Source organism: Scaptodrosophila lebanonensis, unplaced genomic scaffold (genome assembly GCF_003285725.1).
Source record: "Scaptodrosophila lebanonensis strain 11010-0011.00,11010-0021.00 unplaced genomic scaffold, SlebRS2 tig00000092-arrow-pilon, whole genome shotgun sequence".
In the NCBI taxonomy this organism is placed as follows: Eukaryota; Metazoa; Arthropoda; class Insecta; order Diptera; family Drosophilidae; genus Scaptodrosophila; species Scaptodrosophila lebanonensis.
In genome coordinates this window covers 5385798-5410514 of record NW_022060566.1, presented here as the reverse complement: position 1 = coordinate 5410514, position 24717 = coordinate 5385798, and the positions used below count along the sequence as shown (strand labels likewise).

General features: G+C 38.5%; 4 protein-coding genes across 4 annotated transcripts; 2 read left to right on the top strand and 2 right to left on the bottom strand.

Annotated features, from left to right (window-relative positions):
- Positions 1-56: 56 nt before the first annotated feature.
- On the top strand, positions 57-19982 carry LOC115627418 (nuclear RNA export factor 1). Its single transcript, XM_030523088.1, has 10 exons — positions 57-475; positions 541-695; positions 758-850; positions 14318-14839; positions 15847-15956; positions 17865-17901; positions 17984-18213; positions 18294-18468; positions 18868-19331; positions 19543-19982. The coding sequence occupies exons 1-10, from the start codon at positions 364-366 to the stop codon at positions 19640-19642; spliced, it is 1998 nt and encodes a 665-aa protein (XP_030378948.1). The 5' UTR covers positions 57-363; the 3' UTR covers positions 19643-19982.
- LOC115627419 (putative sodium-dependent multivitamin transporter) lies at positions 2094-4258 on the top strand. The gene is made up of 2 exons (XM_030523089.1): positions 2094-2178; positions 2258-4258. Exon 2 carries the CDS (start codon positions 2326-2328, stop codon positions 4150-4152), a length of 1827 nt encoding a protein of 608 aa, XP_030378949.1. The 5' UTR covers positions 2094-2178; positions 2258-2325; the 3' UTR covers positions 4153-4258.
- Positions 4956-6035, bottom strand: LOC115627420. The gene has a single exon (XM_030523090.1). The coding sequence runs from the start codon at positions 5927-5929 to the stop codon at positions 5525-5527; it is 405 nt and encodes a 134-aa protein (XP_030378950.1). The 5' UTR covers positions 5930-6035; the 3' UTR covers positions 4956-5524.
- Positions 10008-10947, bottom strand: LOC115627422. Its single transcript, XM_030523091.1, has 2 exons — positions 10716-10947; positions 10008-10582 (listed from the first exon to the last, which is right to left on the bottom strand). Exons 1-2 carry the CDS (start codon positions 10782-10784, stop codon positions 10418-10420), a joined length of 234 nt encoding a protein of 77 aa, XP_030378951.1. The 5' UTR covers positions 10785-10947; the 3' UTR covers positions 10008-10417.
- Positions 19983-24717: the final 4735 nt, after the last annotated feature.

The window sequence follows — 24717 nt, the reverse complement described above, 5'->3', positions numbered from 1 at the left end:
TCACTAGACTGAACGTTGCATTACTTGCTTTGGGTGTCAAACGTGGGGAAAGGATTGTAAAAATTTTGTGATTTTTGGTGTAAACGCATAATATTAAGAAGACGATAGCCTTAAAAAACATTAAATACGATCTGCAATCACATTTGCTGTATTATCTATACTTTGAAACGTGTTTCAGTGCTATAATTTCTGCCCACAGGCTGCGCATATATTACACAAATTATATGCGAATTTCGCCACAACAAAAATAACAACAAATACACAACATTTGCGACTGGCGCTCGCGTGTATTGAGTCACACAATTTATAGCTGCCTAGTTTTTAGTTAAGTTTTTTTTTTCACTTAATTTACCAACGAGAACCATGCCGAAGCGCGGAGGCGGTAGCGGTGGTTCTCGTTATAATGGTGGCACTGGCAATGGTAATAATGGTGGCCTCGGATCTCGCTATTCCTCGCTGGCCAAAGACTTTGATGGTTAGTAATGGCTTTTTTTTGCTCAATACGTATATTTCTAAATACGCACGTTGTGCATTTTGCAGAAGTGGAAGATCACCTGCGCCGCAAGGATCGCAACAAGCGACGTGTCAGCTTCAAGCCGTCCAAACAGGGTGACGGTAATATACGCATTGGCTTAGATGCAGTGCATCGTTGGGATGATGACGATGACATGGGTGATATCACAAATCCACTGAAGGTAAGTGGCTAGTGGCTACACATTTAACACACCTAAAAAAATGCTACTATTTCAATTGCTAGGGTCGACAAAGTTCACGCCGTCGAGGCTCACCGATACCGCGTGGTAAATTTGGCAAGCTAGTGCCCAATGTTTATGGATGGTATCAAGTGACGGTAAGTCCTCTACTTCAATTATCAACAGCAGCCAGATTGACTGTACCAGCTTGTTCATTCTGGTATTTTGATATAATTAGTGTCTATTTTAATTCATACACAAGTACCGCTATTTGGTTACTTTTCCAACGCACGCACTTACGACTATACTTACATTCGTATATGGCACATCTATACAAAATCTACAGACAGTCTTATTTTCTGCCTAAAAGCAAATACAAATATAATAACAGGTTTCATGATTACGTCCCATGTGCGGACTGGTTGGATGGTGTCGGCATCCCGGCGTTGTGTTTATTAATTAATTCGCAATCGTAAAGTTCGGAAAACAAACAACTCGGAAAAAACTTGCGCTATCGCCAACACGCCGAAGTTCATATGTTTAACCTTGTTAATGTTATTCGGGTATTGTTCTCAGGTGTATTATATAGTTTGTGTCTGCTATAGTTTGCGCATTTGCTACATGATCCTATGCTTGAAAACTGTAGTTAATGACGTATTTAAAATCCCGTTGATCATCATAGTTAATAAATGGTGAAGCACATTATTTGGAAGAAATTAAAAAAAGGGTTCCCGAAACATATGCATTTTTTTAGTTCTCCATATTTTATCAGATTTTTGAGAGGGTAGTTTATATAATTGTGTGCCCTACTCTTTAATGTTTTTGGAGCAATATTACCATGTCTTCTATATAGTAAGTCTCCTCCTAACGTGCTGAAATCAACAACTGTCTCATCCAAATTATCATAGATTAATATAATTGACAAATATAATAATGGAAATATCAAGTTCCTGTAGTTATAATATCAAATTGAAAGAATAGGTATTTTGGAATATAGGAACATTTTGTAAATATATCTCAGGTTTCTCGAACATCATTTTATTTCCTTTATTCCTTTTTTGCGTAATATTTTCACATCCTCTTTATAGTTAGTTGATAGAAATAGTCCCTAAAGGCATATTTGTGAATATATTTTTCCAAACAAAAATATATGCCATTTATCAAATTGCTTAAAGGGTATCGAAAATCATCGTTTTTTTTCGCTCATTCCTGCTCTTGGCGGCATCACAACTGTGACTAAGCTGGCCAGCATGTGGCCAAGTGTTGTTATGGCTTTATCTTTTCATCCCTCCCACTCCCCTTTCCCATTCCCGCTCTCTGCTGTGCTGTCTTATGCCGGGTACCGAGCAATTAAATCGCTTTAGGTTAAAATATTTGCTATGCTATATTGTTGGCATTTCATTGACGGCCGGCAAACGTTGAAGACGCCCGTGCAATCGGCTTTAGGAATCAAAGGCAGAATCTCGAGAGCCAACGGGCAAAATCGGTACGGACTGGGCCAATTGTTGTGGCTTATCGCGCTTATCAGTTATCGGTCTGTGAGGTTATATTTACTCTTTTTGTAGAGATTAGTTGTCGATTAAACACGTCGTCTGGCATACCCCAAAACTGAATCAGAAGGACCGAGAACAAAATGGCCTCTCTGGGCGCGTGGGATTACACCATACTGGCCGTAGTGCTCATCATCTCTATACTGATAGGCATCTATTATCGCTTCGCGGGCAGCAAACAAAGTACGACCCGAGAATATTTATTGGCCGGCCGTTCTATGAGTGTAACTCCTGTGGCTTTCAGTTTAATGGCCAGCTTTATGTCTGCCGTCACTATTCTGGGCGTCTCCATGGAGAACTATCAGTATGGCACCATGTTTGTGATCATTAATATATCTTATATTGTGGGCACACCAATTGCCGCCTATCTTATATTGCCGGTCTTTTATCGCCTAAAGACAGCCAGTGTTTATGAATATTTGGAGTTACGTTTCGGCTATGTGGCGCGCCTTGCAGCATCGATAGCCTTTACACTACAAATGACACTCTATATGGGAATTGTGGTGTATGCGCCCGCCTTAGCGCTGGAGGCAGTAACGGGACTCAATCAGATCTTCTCCATTATCATAGTCGGCGTGGTCTGTACCTTCTACTCTACGTTGGGTGGCATGAAAGCAGTTCTGGTAACGGATATATATCAATCGGTGCTCATGTTTGTAGCCGTCTTCAGTGTAATCATCTGTGCGGCCATCAAGGCTCATGGCTTGGACACCATTTGGGAAACTGCGCAAGCACACGGTCGCATCAATTTCAGTGATTTTCGTGTGGATCCAACGGTTAGACATACTTGGTTTACCCAAATTATTGGAGGTCTTGCCACCTACTTGTCTATCTATGGCGTGAACCAGACGCAGGTCCAACGTTTGCTCTCCGTTAGAAGTCTACGCGAGGCACAGGTCGCCCTTTGGTGGTGTCTGCCCATCCTGTGTCTGCTCAGTATAAGCACTTGCTTGTCCGGTCTGTGCATTTATTGGTATTATCGCGATTGCGATCCCGTGCTAGGGGGTCGCGTGTCCTCGCGGGACCAGGTGATGCCGCTGTTTGTCGTCGATACAATGGGCGAATATGCGGGCTTGTCGGGACTCTTTGTATCGGGCATTTTCTGCGCCAGCCTCTCGACAATTTCTTCAGCCATCAGCTCTCTGGCCGCCGTCACCCTGGAGGACTATCTGAAACCGTTGGTGGGCTGCGCCGCTGGTCGCCAACTTAGTGATCGCCAGACGCTGTGGTACTCCAAGCTGTTGTCCATTTTCTATGGCGCAATTTGCGTTGGCCTAGCCTTCCTGGCTGGCTCCATTGGCGGTCTGTTGCAAGCAGCGCTCTCCATCTTCGGCATTGTTGGCGGCCCGCTTTTGGGACTCTTTACGCTGGGCATGTACGTGACGTCGGCAAACGAAAAGGGCGCTGTTGCTGGCATGCTGGTATCGCTGGTGTTTTCCTTTTGGATTGGCTTCGGACAGCCCAAGCCGCCCATACCCAGTTTGGACATGTCTACATCTGGTTGTCCCGTCGATCGCAGCTACCTCATAGACATCTTACGGAGGACTAGCGACAACAATTCAAAAGCAGAACCCGAATCCGAACAATACTTTTATTTATATCGCATTAGCTATATGTGGTACGCAGTTCTGGGCTTCCTCATCTCCTTTCTGTGCGGCTGGCTCTTCTCGTACTGCTGTACGTGGCTCAAGTGGGATGACAACAGACGCATCTACCACGATGCCCAATGTACGCTTATCAAGCACGATCTCTTTGTGCCGCCCATTGCGAATCGCCTACGACGACGTCAAATGCCACAACTGGTGGTCACCAGCACCAGCTCCGAGAACGGTGGCATTGATGTATCAGTAATAGAACAGGAACAGGAACCAGACCAACAACGCACCAAGTCCCACAATGATGTAACGTAGTTATCCAGCCTTCAAACTGATTTATATAAATAGGCCGCATTATAATCAGTTTTTACTTAATAAATGTGCATATAATAGTTTCTACAGGCAAGATCGAAACCAAAAAGCGCTCGCTACGCCACTCATTATCATATTGTTCGAAAACTGGGCCAAAAATATAGGATATACGTTATATATAGTATATATGATGTTTATATATAGTATATATGTGCGTCTGCCTGTATGAATACTCGGATTTCAGAAACGGCTAAGCCCCCATTAACCACACTTGGTGTGCGCACTCTCTCAGTAACACGAGTTTATTGTCCCTGAAACCGAACGAAGAACCTCCGACCCCTTAAAATATATATGTATGTTTGATAAGACAAATCTTTATAGCCATATCCATCTGTTTTGTCCGTCTGAATGAACGCTTGGATCTCGGAAACGAGCCTACATTGACTCTTCAAATCTCTTGACTTCACGAACTTTTTAATATTTTCTTTTGATTCTACTAAGCCTTATAAAAAATGTTAATTAAGATCGTTGGTACTTCTTCATCTGAAGATAAGTACTTAACAAGACCGCCTCAACTGTATCTTTTGAAACCAACATCTTCGCGCCTAAGGAATTAATGCAAATTTTGACCTCCATAAAAGAACCACAGAGAAAAAAAGGAAATGGAATTATTTCATTTATCTCTATGTGTTTTATTTCAATTGAAACCATTTCTATGTTTATAAACACACATATTTATGGCTGATTTATTTATTTGAAATCTATAGATATATACACATATATAATAAAAAAAAAATATAAAGATATAGAGTATTTGAATTGTTAATTAAACAATTTACATAAAGTCCATTAAAAACACTAGTACAAGTATATCACGCCAGACATACAATTATGGAAATTTATACGTCAATTCCAATACGATATATAAACATTCTCAGGAAGCAACTAATGGAAAAAAACACGATATTATTCGAACTTACTTTACTTGCCCAGTCATGTTGTAGGTTTCGCAACAGCTTTTATGTCTTTAATTGGCATAACATTAATGTAGGAACTATCTGGCGCTGCTAAAGATAAGATATTTATATGCACACACGCACAGATTATATAGATACACACACATATGTATATATTTATGTATGCGTGCAGACATAGTGGAAGATGAAACGAAAATAGATCTGCAAGAGTCTCATTTGCAGGTTCCAAATATCTGGGTATGACGCATTCAAAGGGTTACCGCCCCCCAGAAATGTTAATGGCGTTGATCCGCCATCGCCCTCTTATCAAATATATTTGGCCGATTCATTAAGTGCCATTACTGTTGTTGTTGTTGTTGTCCGGTCTCTACATAGGGCGTATGAGTGTGTGTGTGTGGCTATTGTTCGGCCTTATCGGCCTTAGCTGCTCTGCTTCGCTCCCCTGCCGTATAGTAACTGCGTTCTTGGGTCAGATGCAAGAGGCCCAATAGACGTGTTAGTTCCCGGTAGCCGAGCGTTTCCAGATCTCTCCGTTCAGCCGTCTGTACACCGGCACTCCTTAGTTCCTGCACAAAAGTCTGTATATCGACGACTCGTTCTCCCTCTCCACCTCCAGCTTCCTCCTCTTCTGCGGCGGTCTTGGGTGCTATTTTTGCGATGTGCGGCGACTCGAATGGCAGCTGCTCCGATCCTGCGGGCGACTGATCTACGGATTCCAGTGAGAGCAGCTGATCATTGGTCATGGCTAGGGTGGTGTGCAGAAGCGCCAGCCAAATAATCATAGTTTTAAAGCGGCTATCCATTTTAATTATAATTAATATTATGATCTTCGTAATACTCCTTGGTTATTCGCTTTCCGTTGTTCTCCGGTGCAGACGCGTTGGACGACTGGCGCGGGCTGGGTCTACACTGAAGCGTCAGCTAAACGATCGTGGACACCACACACATGGCTTGTCTGCCGGCGAGGGAGTGGGTTGGGGGTGGGGCTGGGGTGTGGGGTACCCTGCGTTTGCTTCGGGTGCGCGCTACAATTTTGTTGTTGTTTTTAGTTAGCTTTTGCTTTCAATGATGGAACGTACTGCTCTTGTTATTGTTGTTGTTTTCATTTGCGCTGCTTGTCGCTCTTTTCATTCAATTTGATTTGAAATTGTTTTTATCTGCAGTTCCAGAAATCCAAACAGCCGGTCGTTCTTATGCCCTCCATGCCATGCATTTGCATTTTCTTTAATTGTTTTGCATATTCATTTTATGCTTCTTCTTATCCTTCCCCTTTGCTATTGTTCTGGTTCTGTTGTCGCTGTTGTCGCAGTTCTTTTTTATGTTGTTATTTGCATTCAATTCCACACACACCCGAGAGTCCATATCTTGTGTTTTTTTGGCATCACATGAGTCGCCCTGTTCTTACCTAATCTCCAAAACAATCGGCCTTGCAATCTTATCTAATATTACAGTTATTTTCGTTTTGGTTTTTATTACAATTCATAATTTCTTGGTAGTCAGAAGAGTAGTGTGACGTGTGGACAACAATAATAGACACGACCACTTGGCCTCCAATTCACGAATCTTAATAACAAGCATTTTTTCTTCTTTTTTTTGTTGCTTATTTTCAAATATGTGACGTTATTTCCATCGAAGTGCAACCAAAAATCTGTTCGTGTCTCCACTAACGCCGGAGAGCCGCTCTACAAAACGCAAAAGAACAAAGCTTTTTGTAGCATACTTTTGCGCTTCGATTTTAATAATCAAGAGCTATGGCTACGAATAAAATCCACAAAATGAAATGAAGTCAAAATTGCATTCCTAATGTTTGATTTGTTTTGCTTTCTAAGAGAGACAGATTTTGTAAAATCTAAATTAAATAAAGTAGTAGTATTAATTGAAACTAGACACAAGTCAGTTTATAAAGTAGATAAACAAAAATGTACATATTGAATGCATTCAATAATTCTGTTTTAGAAAAGAATATAATTTTTCTACTTCAACTCCATTTTGATCATCCTTCACAACACTATAAAGGAGTTCCTTGAATCCCTTGGCCCTTCTTGAAGGCTTTCTTATCCATATGCAAGCGTTCAGACGGTTTTGCAAACTGCGTTGAATAATACATTAAAATGTATTACTCAATAGTTTAAAATGACTACAAACGCTTTTTATTGTTATGGAAACTGTCAGGTGTATGTGACACACAAACGAGTGGTAATCCCCATACAATAAATATTCTAGATATGAATAATGAGTCGTGTCGATAAACCCGTATTCGTCCATTTTCACTAAATGTGGTAATTAGGCTTTTTACTGCCTAGATTCTAACTGATATATTTATATTTTCAAAGATTTCGTAAGCACTTTAAATTAGAGCGGAATTTTGAAAAAAAAAAAAATGCACAATCGTAGTTATTGATTTGTTTTTAATATTAAATATAAATGCATATTGATTCATGGATGTGGCGTTTCCTTCATTAATTAGCTCGAGATTTCGCACTATAAATGGGATATCGAGCTATTAAACATTGGAAAGGGGGAAAAGGCGTTTCGAGCTAAGTCGCCATACTTATGAAATGAAGATAATAAAACAAAATGAAGATACTCGTCTAGGCTCTCCAAAGTCTGAGGAACCCTTTGGGTCTTGCATTATTTCCAAAACCTTACTATGCATTAAAACGTGATCACATTTTAGCTTCCTCGGTCTTATCTTTTGGGCTGAGGATAAACTATTGTTTTAAAGCCCACTTCAAATACATACTAAAATTTTGAATTCGAGAACAATTTCATTTTTTCATTGGGAATGGTAGATCTTCTTTTAATCTCTTCTCAACATTTGAAAATATTTGATCGTAAAACGTTTAATCAGTAGGTTCTAAATATTATTTGCATTCAATTTATTTAAATTTATAAAATTTAACAGTTCTAAGAGTCGGTTCTAAACGTCGCTAGCATTCCATTCTCGTTAAGAATTTCTCAAAAAAAAAGCGTCAGTTTTCGTTTCACATACAAACCCATACTCGTACCACCTGCACACATTTCGAATCAAAAAAAAAAAAAAAAATCTATATATATTTATGTACATACATACATACTATATATGTATATGAAAGGGCACTTCTCCCATCTGGATCATCTAGCAAATATTGCTGCCTTAGTCAGAATAATGATGTGATCGTTACGGTAAGTCATGCGCCAAAAAATTGTTGTTTTTCTTTCTTTGCTGAAAAGGTGACTCACTCAACCACCCACAAGTCCATAAACACACACGCACACAGGTACATATTTATGAGTAAGTTAACTCCAAATCAAATACATATATACATATGCGTGTCTGAATAAACCCAATTGGCGCTTCCTGTTGTGTGCGATCTTTTGAGCTTGCCAGGCGGCAATGGCAATGCTTTCACTCTCAATCACACTCTCACTCTCTTTCTCCCCTGATTAGAGCTCCCGTGATTGCATTGGCTGTTCTTGTTATACCCTTCATTGAAAGTTGTATTGCTTTTGGTGTGTGAGTTTGCAACACTCATAAAGAATTATTATAGACTATTACCATGTAGAGGTATATCTCCTTCTCTCCTTCCACAGTTTAAAAGCGCTAATGCATTGATAGAAAAAAAATAATTAAATAACCCCGTGTTGCATAAATATAAGCAGAGTCTACATACAAAGTTTGGTCAAGTTTGGACATAGCCGTTGTTGAAATTTTGGAGTTCATACAGACAGACGGACGACTGACCCTGACTAGATTTATTGTTTTTATCATGCTGCTCATGATTATTTATATACATTGCGAAGTCGGGTAATTATAATTAATTATCTATTACCATACAATTTATAAATACCCATATAATATAATTTATGGGTTATGTGAAGAGTACGAAACTCTTAAAAGGAACATGTAAAGAATTCTAAGCAAGAATCAGTTTGATACTTCGAATAATTATTCCAAAACTGTACGGAAGTTTAAAGATTAATTATTTAATTAATTAATTAATGTTTGAGCAAAAATATCCAAGAAGCTGCTATCTGATAAGATCTGATGCTTAGATGAGTCGATATAGAAATAGATCCGTCCTTCTGTTCGTCCGTCTGCCTATTCGTTCGTCCGTATGAACACCAAAAACTATTGAACCATAACAGCTAGGATCACCGAACTTGGTATGTAGACTTGTGTTATCTATACGCAGATGAAGTTTATTACAGACCGTATCGTAATCAAATTTGAATTGTATGCGTTATTTATAGTGTGAGACACCATACTGTGAAGTTTTTATAAAAATCTGTTGACTATATCATATATTTAGCTGCCATAGGAACCATTGGTATCACAAAGTTTATTTGGGTTGTATGGGGGAAAAAAAGGTGGCTCACACGACTTTAACGTTCAACTTATTTCTATGTCTCGGTAGTTATAGCTGAGCTCAAATTGTCCGATGTGACGAGGACATACAACTGTACTCGTAGTTATAGGAAACAATGTTTTTGTAAAGCATACACCGTTTCGGCGCCGACAAAGTTAACTTCTTAGCTCGCTGTTATTGTTCTTCTTATTGTTTGTGCTCTGATGTCATCGGCAAGCAATGCGACTGTGGCAGTGCTTGAGTGTGTGTGTGTGTGTGTGTGCGTGCATGTGTGTGTAGCTCGGCACTCTCTTATCATGGTCGGTGGGTCGGTCGGTCGGTTGGGCGCCCAGTTCCCACACTGCACAGTGGACTTTATTTTATTTCTGTCAAACGGGCTTCTGTTGTCACATTTTGTTGATTCTATTGTTGTTGTAGTTGTTGTTATTTGCATTGCTTGTCAACTGCACAATGCAAACGCACTCAGCAGCTTGTTGGCCGCACCTACTCCGCTACCTCCCACCCACCACCCGCTTTTAAAAGCCATGTTGCGTTTTCGTTTCGTTTGCAAGGTTCAACAATTTATTAGTAACTGGCTTTATACATAAACAACAGCTTCTTGTTTAATTTGTTTTCTTCTTGTTCAATAAAATGTAAACACGCACGCACACACATACACTCGCATTCACCCACACACAGACACACACACACACACACACACACACACACACGCACACTCACTGATGCACATACATTGCTGTTTCTCTTCTTCATCTTCTTCTTGAAAGGCAAGCACACATGTTTTAAAAAGTTATGTACATATGTAGAAAAAAAAAGTTATATATATATTTATATACATACATATATGTATATCTATACATACACGAGTATGTATGTATGTGTATATGCATGCATGTGTATTTTATGGTAGATATTCAAAACAAAAACAAAAAAACAAACACTTCACTCGTTGTTCTGCTCGTTGGCAGCATTGTCGTTATTTGTTGTTGTTGTAACGACTTTAGTCTGTTGTTGTTGCTCCTGTGTTGTTGTACGAGTTAAAGTAAACACGCCCGTTCCGCCCACCTCATTGTCCATGGGCTGCGCAATAATCGTAGATGTTGTGCTCTGACAAATTAAAAAAAAAAATTATATATAAGCGCTCGTATACATGTATGTATTTGTATAGTAAGAGATAAGGAAACTCTCTCTAATAATTAATTTCACAGCCAATTCCGATAAATTGACAATGGAAACTTACGCCGTTTTTCGCCTCATCCGGACTCCAGGAGCGCTTATCATCCAAATCCTTAGAACAGCAGCAACCCATTTCAAGCTATTTTTTTTTGTTCTGTGTTGGGAAATTAAGGTTCAGTGGCGACTTCTGTGTGTGTGTAGGTGTGTGTAGGTGCAGCAAGGAGTTTCGCCTATTTTGGGGTTTTTGCTGGGGGTTCGGGTTGTTCGTTTGTGTTTGTTGTTTTTACTTCACGCGACCGTCAACGAATGGCGCGCAACATTTGCCGGCATGCGCTTGTTGGCCAAACACAGTTCACAGCGCTGTCGACGCATTGACGCCAGCGTTAACGTCAACGCCGACGCCAACGTCAACAGCAACTGCCATCGGCAGACTTGCGTCGTTTTCATCGCTCATATCAATCCCAGAAATATGTCTCCAGAGCGCATTGTGTATAATATTCAATTCATACTTATACCAATAAAATGCCACCCGAGGGCAGCTCCATAACATTGCTGCACCAGAAAAGGTCTTTCAACTGTTCCTTTTTTTTTTTTTTACAATACTATTGCATTATTATAATATCTTTTTATCAGAAACAATATACATTTTGAATCAGCGTGACGGATTAGAGTTTGATCCCAAAATATTATCATTAAAACAGTATTTTTATTATATTAAATAATTTGCTTGAAAACTGTGCGAATGTCTCGAACCCGCCTCGCACGGGTACTTACGAACTTAGGCCTCTCCATGTACGCATGGATGGATGTACGTGTATCCACATCCCGCTCCCGGCCGAGCGCCGACTTTTGGGTTTTTGCTTTCATTAACTGCCCCACATTCCGATTACTCTGCTAACTGCGCACACATGCCAAGCGAAGGGTGTGTCAATCGTCGTTGCCATCGACGTCATCGCAGTCGGTATCGGCATCGGCATCGATCAACGACTGAATTGTTTTTGTTACGATCGCTCAGAGAAGTGCATGCAAATGAATGCAAACGCCATAATAAATGTTTGTGGCTGATTTAAACAATAATTATCTTCAGACTTAATGCATAATCTGATTAGACGAGTATCGGAGTCTATTTATCGTTTAAATGTTAAAGAATATAAGTGATTTCTTAATAAATATAACCTGTACCCAAAGGGTAAAAGGTTGTATTAGTTTTTAATAAATTCGCTTGCAAAACGGCGCAGTGAATCATTCTTATACCTCTAGAGAGTGAGTGTACAATGATTCAATTAATTGTTAAATTTAAGTTGAATACATTTGTAGATAATTTTGGGTAAATTTGCTTTGCAAAACAAAAGAGTGAATCAGTTTACATTATCTTTATAGCTATAGAGCATGAGTATACAATTATTCATTCACCGCTGGTCGAGTAATAACGATCTTGTGGAGTTTTCTTTTCATAATTTTTAATACTCAAATCATAATTTGGTTTAACTTTTTTTTCAACATATTTCACACCAAAAGCAATATACACTTACAACACACTGCACTGAAGGGTATACAAAGAGTGAAAAAATAAGGTTCTATTGTTATCTTTGTTACAGGCCTGGGGATGATTGTTTGCGGAAATTCCGGCCACATTAGCAGCTTCATCGGGTATTTGTTGTCATATGGTGGAGTGGGTGGGCTTAGATATCGTTCCCTGATATTAAATAGTAAACAAAAACTAATACCCATAACAATAAAATAATAATTTATCGCAAAAAAAAAGTGAATTAGGTTATCTATCTACAGTAATTAACGAAGCAGACGATCAAACATGGGCGGGCGAATGTGGGTTATGTGTTCTGTCGGGTTAGATAGATGGGTGGGTGCGTGTAAGTTCTTCAATTCTTCAGCACCATGAAAAGAATTGAAAGATACAGAGTGTTTGATCAATGACTATCTCAATTTGAAGACCCTAGAGACTTCGCATATGGTGTGCACTTCTAGAGGAGGAAATTCCAAAGTGTGTGTTTGTGTTGAGTGTGGCTGATAGGTGATTTGATTATATTTCCAGTGTATGAAGTACTTCTGCTATCAAAATTGTCGTAATTAAATCATACAGTCACACACAGAGATAAGCGCACCAATAATTGAAAGACAAAGACCGACAAGCGTTGTTCTGCCGTGACGAAAACCCGCAGATTTAAATGAGCAGCATTCAGAAGAATTGTATTTTGTATGGATTTGTGGAACAAGTGAAATATTTTGTGTGCGATTCTTCTTGCTGTTCTTGTTGTTATTGTTGCGGCACGTAATTTGTCACGCTAAATGGGGCGACAGAAGACGAATAAATAATAATAATAATAATAGTAACGTAACAAACGATACGAGCGTAAAAAATAAATAAAGTTGAAAAAAGTGCTTAAGTAAAAAGTAGAACAGACGACTAATAAACGCGCCCATGTTTCGCACGTAATTTGGGCGTGACCTAACTCTGGGATGGTTCGAATATAATTATGCCCACAATGGTGGGTGATATAGACTTGTATTTCGTGGAGGCAGATGAGGAGGGAGAGTTATTATCTCATTGCATACTGTATTGGACATAAAACGCTGGAACTTGAGTGAAAGGATTGAGGGCAACTCGACTCGCAAGTGGGGCAAAATTGTGTTTAAAGACTTAATGGTAAATAATTTCGCTTTCAAAAACAATAAAGGGGGAAGCCTTAATAAATGCTATAGAATGTAAATAAGTGGAGTTCTTATTATTATAATGACGATGGGTTAGTATGGGGCGCGCATAAAAAAACAATAGACTATATATTTATAAGTACATATGTATATAAAATAAAATATATAGTTTAAAGTTAAGAACATAATTAACAAATATGAATAACCATGTAGGCTTTAAAAGTTCTACTTAAATGGAGTGTAGATGTTGGTATCATTATAGAGTCTGAGTATTTGTGTCTTATCGAGGTAGGCATAATGAATAAGAAACTTAAGAAACTAATAATGCATACTTCTGAAAACGAGTAAATTAAAGCTTTCTAAAACAACAGTGGGTGTAGTTTTTAAATCTTTTAAAATCAGCATTAATTTAATAACTATATATCAGTAGATATTGTATTGTAATGTGGAATATATTGGTGGATAAACAAAGCTAAAATGAATATAATGAAGTAAACTTTTAAATTGGAAAGTGTTGACTAAATCGGTAAATTGAATTCTTTATTGAATTTAATTGAATTACTTATTGAAGATTGAAATGAAATAATCAATTGATAAACCGAGCTGTGGCAAACTTTAAATCGATCGTTGATTTATACTTTGATCTGAAAAAACCCTATCCACAAAGTCGTGATTTGTTTGTTGGTGTCATGCGAAAGAAGACTTTCTTCTGAATCAGATTATACTCCAACACTTAGCTAGACTTTCTTTAGTTAACTGTAGCACATTGTGGAATATCGAGTAATCAGTTGATATACCAAGATGTGGCAAACTTTCAATCGATCGTTGATCTGAAAAAAAACCATAGTTTATTAATATTTAAGTTTATTTAATATTAATCTAGTTGGGGTTTATTTGAAACGAATAGATTTTGCACTATAATTAATGAGAGTTATCTTAGTTAAGTGAAGTATATTATTTATTGAATTCATCCATTCTTTTTGCATATTTCTGCAGATACATAATGGCCAGACCTATGAGAAGGAGAAAATATTGCGGGCCCTGCTCGCTGCGATGTCACCACATGTTTTCATACCGCAATATTGGCGCGAGGAGCGCAACAATGTCATCTTCTATACGGACGACTTTGAGCTGGCTGAGCGAATACAGCAGCTGGGACGACATGCCCAGCTCTCGGACGGATTTCGGCTAATGCCACGCGTCTGTAGCGGTATACCGCATGTGAATATCGACGATGCATTCAAGGAGCGCATGAAGGTGGTTATGGCAAAGCGCTATAATGCACAAACGAAGGCCTTGGATCTGTCACGCTTCCATGCCGATCCCGATCTTAAGGAAACCTTTTGCCCTCTGTTTCGAGCCAATGTGATGATAGTCGCATTGGAAATTGTATATGAGAATATACCCGATCTGGAGGCCATCAATTTGAATGACAACTGCTTGGCCACCGTCCACACATTCAAGGGCATAGAGAAACGCTTGCCGAGTCTGAAGATTCTCTATTTGGGCGACAATAAGGTAAGCTAAATAACATATTTCGAATTTATAGTTATACAAGTATCACCATTACGACAATTTAACGAGAATACTTGTAGAATGCAACGATTTCCCGTAAGCTCTGTTTGTAAATTCAATATAGTTTGTTTTAAAGCGCTATTCAAAATATTTAGTTTGAATTGCTTCTCTCTTTTATATATATTTTATATTTTGTTATGAAAGCAATGCGGAGCTTATACTGATCATTTATTTATTTACTTATTTATGTCAACAAACATTGACTGTCGACATAGGAGGAAAATATATAAAAATTATAAAAAGCATCCTATAAACCAGAAAAGCCTAAGAACTCCTTCTTATCTAATCTAATCAAATTGCAATACCAAGTGTGGTCAGAGGCGTCAACAGTAGTTTAGTGGTATAGGGATCATCAAATTCTTTGGACCAACGTTTAATGAATCCAAGAACGCCCTTATCCTTGTTTATGATATAAGAAATATAAAGACTCTGAAGTTCAATTTTGAATCACACAGAACTCCAAGCTCTTCGACAGTAGATATACGTTGCAATAATTCATTGTCAATCGTATAGGTGACAAGATAAGGTGTGGAACGACAAAAGGACATAAATTAGGACATTCATTTAGAGCAGTTAAGGTGCAGGTGGTTAACCAAGCACCATTTCTGCATGCAGTTCAGATCATCCTGCAAACGATTGTGGAAAAGTGGATCGTTATATGATAGGATGAGCTTCACATCATCAGCATAAATCAGTATGTGAGGATATGACAGAATAGAAGGAAGGTCATTTATGATAAGAGTGAATAACAATGGGCCAAGATGACTACCTTGAGGTACACCCGAAGTAACACGAACAGGTTGAGAGATATCCGATCTGAGCAATACTCTCTGGGTCCTATTTTTAAGATAAGACGAAATCCAAACCAAAATATTAGAAGCAAAACCAATACGATCATGAGCATTAGGTCAGTGTTTGTAATTCAGTGAGTCCTTAACTCTTTTTTTCAGATCCATTCCCTGACACATCTATTGGTCTTTCGGAACTTGCCGATTGTCGAGCTGGTCTTGCGCAACAACCCATTCCGTTCACGCTACAAGGATACGCAGCAGTTTGTCAGGTATACTATAATATAATTTGCAGCCCCTTATATCGGGGGGGTGCAGTGACAGTGACTTCTATATATATGCGGACGCGGGACACACGACGTCGTGGGAAATACGCCGCCGCCGCTCTCTGCCGCTGCCGCTGCCGCCGTCACCATCGCCAGCAACAGCATCGCCTGACCCATGAGCCCACAGCCATGATGGGAAATGGGCATGGGAATGGGCTCCTCTATTTGGTTAAAACACAAAGTCCAAATCAATTGTCCGACGATATGATGACGTTCAGTTCAATAATTTTGTATTGTTCATTTAATTTTGTGATGGTCTTGTTGTTTTTGTTGCTGTTGTTGGGCCTCTCGTTGCCAGTTGAATTCTTTAAATTTGTTCTTCATAGTCAGTTCGTTTAAATGGAAGAGCGTTGTCGGGTTCGAAGAAGAAAAGCCATTTTAGCAAGCAAAGGCAGCGAAGTGAGAAAAATTATAAACACCACATCATTTGCCAAATTGTACGGCAAATTTAAAGTGTTGCAGAATTTTTAACAGTGGAAAAAAAAACTCAAAAAGCAAAGAAAATAATAAAAAAATAAAAAAAAAAAAAGAAAAAAAAGAAGAAAAAATAAGGCCAAATGCTGCAAACAAATGTAAAGCCCAACTGAACTGATCTGACCAGACATATAAACAGACAGACCAATAATATGAGGACGTCTCTCATGCAAGCAATTAATTGATAAATTCGTTCGATGGTTAAAACGCCCACCCAAAAGCACACACACGCGCGCTCACGCACACACACTCACGCGCATCTGTTGTCGGCGAGTCGCCTTTTTTGGGGCTCGTCTGATTATGTCTAACTATGTTACGTACAGCGCTGTGTTGTTGTTGTTGTGTTATGCCCGTTACAAACTTCGTTGTATGGCGTTAAGTTGGGTGCGCATGCGCCGCAGGCACTACGTACATAACCTCAAAACGACAGCCGCACCAAACAGCAAACCAACACCCACCCACCCACCACACCCTGAATGCAAAACACGACAAAACGGTACTGCAAGAGAATCGCGAAACCACCAAACCGACCACTCAACTACCCACCACATACCCCCACACACACATACATATATATTTGTATATAATATATGCATATATATGATTTATGACGGAACCGCCGAGGCCTGTCGGCATTAGCCCCAACGCTCTAACGTGCATTACTGAAGGGACGATGTGGCAGCCGTAGTGGAAGCGGCGTTGTTGTTGTTGTCTTTGTTGTTGGGTCGTTTAAAGCGTTATCTTTGCTATAAAATGCTTAAAGAAAAGTGTGAGAGAGAGAGACAAACGAGACGACAAACAAACTGCACTGTGCGACTTTTGACGTGACGTAGCAGCGAGCTTTTGTGTTGTTGCATGCAGCTTGGCGGTGAACTTAAAAAAAAAACATGAAAAAATGAATAAGAAGAAAAAACAAAAAAACAAAAGGAAAACGAGAAAAACAAAAGAAAAAAGAAAAAATATTAAAAGTGGGTAAAAAAAGAAATACAACAAAAAACCCCAAACGCTGCCCAAATATTCTGCTCTACAAAAAAGGTTAATTCAGAGCCCCAGAAGCCGCAAAGTTCGGTCTTAAAACGAAGACGACTACCTTTGCTTGCTCAGATGTGAATTTATTAAAAAATTTGTGAACGTTTTTGTTACATCAAGAGAGCGCTGCTTTAAAAGACACATTTCAAATATTTTGTGAGTGAAACAAATGTGAACAAGTTTGAAAATCGAACGGCACGAGAATCAAACAACAATATTTGAAAATATTATTTTTCCTCTAAGTGATATTCTCTAATTGTCTCTTTTGTCATATTAACATCTTTTGGCGTACAATTTCATCGCATATAACAAAATGGACAAATTCAACAATTCACCTCACACTATTTACAGCGAAGTACGACGCAAATTCCCCAAGGTCACCAAATTGGTATGTGTGTTTAAATAGATCGCTAGCTCCTCCATTACCTCCAGTTTCTTATACATATATGTGCAACCCCCTTTGTATATAGGATGGCGAGACTTTACCCCCACAAATCGACTTCGATCTACAGGAATCAACTTCCCTGCCACCGAATAAGGCCTCGTATCTATCCGACAGCGCTGGCGCTGAAGTAGTGCGTCAGTTTTTGGATCAATACTTCAATATATTCGATTCGAATAATCGCCAGCCCCTCTTGGATGCATATCATGAGCAGGCGATGCTCTCAATATCAATGCCCTCGGCCAGCCAGGCGGGCAGGTGAGTACACAACGCGCTCTGCTCTTTCCCCATTTTTCAAATGACTTGTCATTAATTGTCATACTTCGCCACATTTGCAGATTGGATAAGTTCTGGAAGTTCAATCGTAATTTGCGTCGCATGGTTAATGATCGCGAAGATCAGCGCACGCGTAATCTAAAAACTGGAAGGTTGGCCTGCGTGTCAGCATTGGATGAGTGGCCGCGCACATCGCATGAGCGACGCACCTTCACCGTCGATCTAACCATTTACAATGTAAGTAGCGGGATACATTTAAACAGCAATAATACTAATCAGTTCTAGCTGAAATTGGTTACTTTTTAATCAGAAAAAAAAAATTTGTTAAGCACAATATTGAAATAAAATGTTGCAAGTTTATTGAAACCATAAAAATGTTAAGCTCGCTTTTCACCCAATTGGTTGCTCAGTATTTGACAGTCAGCATAAGTACACAGTTTTATAAATGTAAATCAATTATGGCATAATATATCCTTTATATCACAGGAATTCACAGAACTAGAAAATTTTACAAATTCAATTAATATTAGAAACTATTAGACTGAAGATAGACTGCAGCTGTATGGTCAAACAGGCAAAAAGTTTGTCGTTCAAAATAAATTAATATCTCTCGAACCTTCTCTGCTCTCTTCACAGCCCCAAATGATTGTATTTACGGTCAGCGGTCTGTTCAAGGAGTTGAGCGCTAGTGCCAGCAGCACTATAGCGGCATCGATGCAGGCCTACGAGTTGCGCTACTTTATGCGCACGTTTGTGGTGGTGCCGCAGAATAACGGTTTCTGCATTCGCAACGAAGTGATTTTCATAACGACCGCCACAACCGAACAGATGCGGGAGTTCAAACGGTCGCAGCACACCCCAGCCCCGATCAGTTCTGCAACAAATATGCCCAGCACCTCGCTGCAAGGCCGCCTGCAGCCGCAATCCCGTGGCGCCAGCATATTGCCGCCACCACAACCACCTCAACCACAGGCGCCAGCAACAACAACCGCTGCCATGGCGAATCCTGGCACGGGCGCACCGCCAGATGAGGTCACCAAAATGCAAATGATTCAGACGATGAGCGCGCAAAGTCGAATGAATTTCGACTGGAGTCGCAAGTAAGTAATATTTGGTTTAAAGTTCAACTAAGGAGGTGTGAGGGAGGAGCAAATTATTTTCGTCCTTGAACGTCTAAATAGTTTTGTGTAAAGCCTTACCTTTTCATTTAAAAGACATAGAAAAGCATTTAGAAAATCATTGTTCAGAGAAAATGACAATTTATTATTATTATTACATAATAATTCCATTATTCGTTATTCATTTCCGCAGATGTCTGGAGGAAACGAATTGGGATTATAGCCGCGCCGCCTTTGTGTTCGATCAGCTCTTCAAAGAGAATAAAATACCACCCGAGGCCTTTGTCAAGTAAATCAAGCAAACGAACCACACCACCACAACCGCATGCAACGCCGCGGAAGGAAGAAGGAGCAACGATAATGATAACAACAACAACAATATTTACAAGAACTTCAACTAAAACAGTTACACAAAAACCAAACTAATTTAAGTGTGGAACACACATACACACACATATGCATATATATATATATATTTACAATAGGTTGCTGTGCATTTTGTATACACACACACCCACACGCATATATATATATATATACATACACACAGCTATTTTAGGAATAATATAGAAAACATTGTTTGTTTACTATTATTCGCAATTACTGCTATTATTAAACAAATGCCTATTTTAATTTATTTTTTGCTTGTTATACTAAGTTTATGTTTTAAGTAGCCACCAAGCACACATACACGTACACACACACACACACACACACACACACACACACACACATTTATACAGTTATATATATGCAATAGCAACAAAATAAACAACAATATACAAGATGCAACATACTATATAATACATATACATACATAAATGAGAGTGAGAATAATGCTTGTGTGAGAGGCACTCCACAAGAGTCACGGTATTGTGAGAACACTTCCATTACTAAGAACAACTTCTGCTGTAAATGGAATGCGGATTTAATTTGAATGAAAATATTTAAGAAATTCTCCCCTCGACATTTCCAAATCACAGCAAAGTTTGTGGAATTACTTTCAGCTTGAAATTTGTGGCTGTTGTTAGAATCAGAACAGCATCAGAACATACCGCCTCATACGTAAAACATTAACTGAAATCTGATCACAATAATAGTTAACAACAACAAATATCAAAAAATGAAATGATCGATCATCGAAGTCAAGTAATATTTTAGGGTTTCAAAATATTGAAACACATCAACAACAACAACAATCGCATGGCACTTTTATTTGTTAGCTCCCTAAGTATTATGTAAGTCTGTAGAATATCTAAAGTACATCCATAAGTATGTACACCTAATTCTCTAAGTCTAACATAATATAACGTAACAGCAACATAGGTTTAAATAAATAAATAAATAATTAATTAATTATTAGTAAAATAAGATCTGATATAGCATTCATTTTTGGGAAATGGAAGAGCACACAGATGCTGGAAGACGGGACAGTCAAGCCATGAATAGACCTCCACTAAGATGGAGAAAATTATGAAACAGGACGACAAAATTTTAATTGTCCTTTTATTGTCAATGAAAGCTATTCGAGAAGCTATCGGCATCGACAGATACCCACTTCAGGTGGACAAAGAACACGGACAAGAACAAGCTGAGCAAGATGGACCATTCCAATCGGGCAGGTCAGACAGTGTAATACCCTGTTATATGTTATATGGGCGCATAGCAGTAGCAAATAGAAGAACGAACCCGCTGCTTCAGTTTGGATTACAATTATTTCGCTTATAACTTTTCTTAGAACCAACTGACTTAAATGAAATTGGAAACGAGCGTAAAGAATGGACTTACAATTCAGTTTATATAGCTTTGGAATTGTGGACAGTATTGACAAAACAAATCCAACAAATAAAATAAACACATATTGCTTATGGATTAGGAGAGTCTACATATCAGGTATGATCAGTATAGGATCAGTCGGTTCCAAAATCTACGCGGTCATCGATATAGACAAAATAAACTCGTAACGCCGAAGGATAAGGTGAGTATCAGGTACGTATCAGGTATGATCAGTATGGGATCTGTCGGTTCGGAAATCTACGCGTTCATTCAGACAGACAGACAGGTCTATATCAATTTCTCTAGTTATGCAGATTAATATAGAGATACTTCCTTCTCCCTGTTACATGTGCTTGGCACAAATCTAATATACCCTTTAAGGGTACTTAGGCTACAGGGTATATGTGTAAAAATAGGTCCAACATAAAGCACCTACTGAAGAGGTTGAGTTGCAGCAATCTGTTGCCCACCCGTTAAACAGCGCACGACATTAGTTGCGAGAAACTGTCCTCCAAAGATCTACAAGTTGCAGAAGGGTAAGAAGGAGTGTTTCTCCCAGAATCTATACACCCTAATGATGATGACGGACTGTGTGGATTGTTTCTGTTCGCTTCTAATGTGTGTGGTCTGTTTTTTTGAAGCAGTACAACCATTTTAGATAGGATCAACTATCTGCTTCCTGAATTCCTTCGAAGCTTGATATTGATATTCAAAATGTTGTTAGTTCAAAGTTTTGATATCCTCACTAAATTCCTTACGTCGTCAATCACTTCTGTTAAAAGAGCCTTCTGGTTTGCTTCCAAGGAGCCCTCGCTTATGATTTCGTGATGAGTTCAAAGGCAGCTCGCCCGGTTTCTGGCTTTGATATCCTGTTTATGCTAGAAAGTTCCTGAATAAAGCTGATACTAAATTCTCCTCTTATCCTAAAGGAAATTCTGTTTTCAAAACGGGAACGGGCCTGAGATGCGATCATTAAACTGGCAGGACTCTCGACCGTCAAAGAAGGACGTGTCCCTTTTGTTCTCTGCACCCAAACTCTGCCCAAAAAATGTCTGGCCTATTGTACGACGCGTTCTGCTCTGTGACGGGTCCGGCTCTGGCTCTATTGTATGACAAAGAGGCTCTAAACAAAAAGCTTTTCTAGTTTCGCTGGCAGCTGCTGGCAGCGGGTCAACTGACCAGTTGGTCATCAGTTGGCCACTGGCCAGTGGCCAGTTTGGAACGTCCTGTGTGTGTTGTGTGAACGGTGGTCCTTGCAGCATCCCAGGCCATCTGGACACCAAGCGAGTCCAGGCAGCTGTCGCAAACATCTCCTAGAGCTTCAAGACAATAGACTCGTAGACCGCCCCGACAACTGCCCGGTCGACTACTAGCCCGGCGCGCTTTTGTTAATCAAATAATTATTCTATTATATACATATTTATAATATACACATACATATATATATGTGTGTGTGCTAATGTGTCCTTTGTTGGTCCAGCACCCGAAATGCGAAAGATGCTCTTTAAGCCTTTCATCTGCCCAGATGGCGGCGATCCTTTGTGTTTGCCGCCCAAAACTAGAAAAGCTTGCTCCTAAATATTCAACCAATAGAACTGGCTTCCAAAAATATCCGTTACATTATCCTTACCCCCTTCCTAAGTCATAATTTGTGCCTAAAGGCAAAAGAAAAATAAGTATAAATAAAAAATAATAAATATAATAATTGCAAAATAGGAAGATAGAAGGATATTTTTCAATATTTTCAAAAATTACATTTCAAACATTTACACTAAACACTGATCGATTTGAATGTGAAAGTTCTGTTTCAATCCATTCAACTGATATAAGTATAAGTACACCTATTTTTTATATGTCTTTATACGTTAATCTTTATCGGTATATATCTATCTAAAGCTATCTATGTCTCTCTTTATCTAGACCCATCTGTATATATCCATATCTATGCCTTTCTATAATTATCTACCGTATGCGCATCTGTCTATATCTATATATAAATATCTATGTATGTACTTGTATATGTATATCTATGTATATATAGTACGTATAATCATTCATATCTATTTATCTACATACCAGTATTTATCTATCCATATATCTATGTCTATCCATATCTCTGAATATCTATCCATCTTTATTTATTTCGATCTAACCATGTATATCTACCTATTCCTACATCTATCGATCTATATCTAGCACCTATATTCACAGGCATCTTGCTGTTAAACAACGTTTGCTTCTTAGTATCAAAATATATAGTTTTATTCATAGTATTAAAATATATAATTTCGTTTTAGTATCAAAATATACAGTTTTACATAGTATCAAAATATGTATATCGACAATATTCATCGCGTATCAAAATATATAATTCATTCGTTGCAATCGAAATAACTGCAGAAGCCGAAAAAGGCAGAAGTGAATTCCTCTTTTTCCGAGACAACATTCTTCATAACTAATCAAAAAGCAAAATGTATATTATAACTTGAGAGGAACTGAAGTGACAATGAAGAGCACAGTTTACTTCCGCCGGGTATCCGAAGGTAATCCAACAACCACCACTGCAAAGCTGAAAAGAGAAGAACTCATTGATTTATTGCTGGTACTAAGAATTATTTAAAACTTACCAAAAGATATTTGTTTCTTTTCATATCAAGGTATGAAGTGTGGCTTCACCTATCACCAATAAAAGTGTCGTTTCAATATATAAGAATTTCTTTTCGCAACAAAATATATGACATTTGACTTGAAATGAGTTCTGCGGAACTTGATAAGACTTTTGTGATCTTTTTTCACTACTTTGAAGCATTCTTTCAGGCTTACCTTGCATTAACAAATCTTATCTTGTCCAGGTTTCAAGCTAAAGTTAAGTCCATATCAAAAAAGGTAGGATTTAGATGTAGTTTTGAAATTATCCTCACAAAATGGGAATAACAGCTTAATAATATATTTCCACTACTTTAAAGCATCTTTCCAAACTTACCCATTAATGTATGACAAGTTAGTGTAGCCCTAAGTGAAGAGAAATGAATATATTCTCGGTAGTCTAAATCGGTCTTCGCAACTTACCTCAATAGTGTTGAATCGATTAACCTTCTTCATTAGTTGAGAGCATTCAAATTAAAAATATAATACTATAATAAGTATAATAATGTCGGATATCCATGGGTGTCGCCTATTAATTTATAAAACCCTACATACTCTGCTAGTAACTCTATAGTGGTGTTGACTTGTGTTTCAAATAAAATTGTGTGTTCTTTTTTTTAGAAAAATGAATAATACCACTTTACTCTTATAACTAATTCGTATGACACTTAATCACTTTCCGTTTACAAGTAAATCTAATCTTAACACAAAAAATTTAGTTTTTTTTATTTTCATTCTTATTTTTTTAGGTGTTTTTCTCCTAAAATCCAAAGTATTGTGAAGTGGAGCTGAGTATATCAAAATTAAAGCTTGGATGTTTCAAACATTGCCTAACCAGTTAGGAAAACAGCCTACTGCCTTGGCTCTCTGAACAGCAATTTGAGGATTTTATAAAAAGGATATATGTATGTATGTACGAGTATATTCAAAATTATTAAGCATGCTT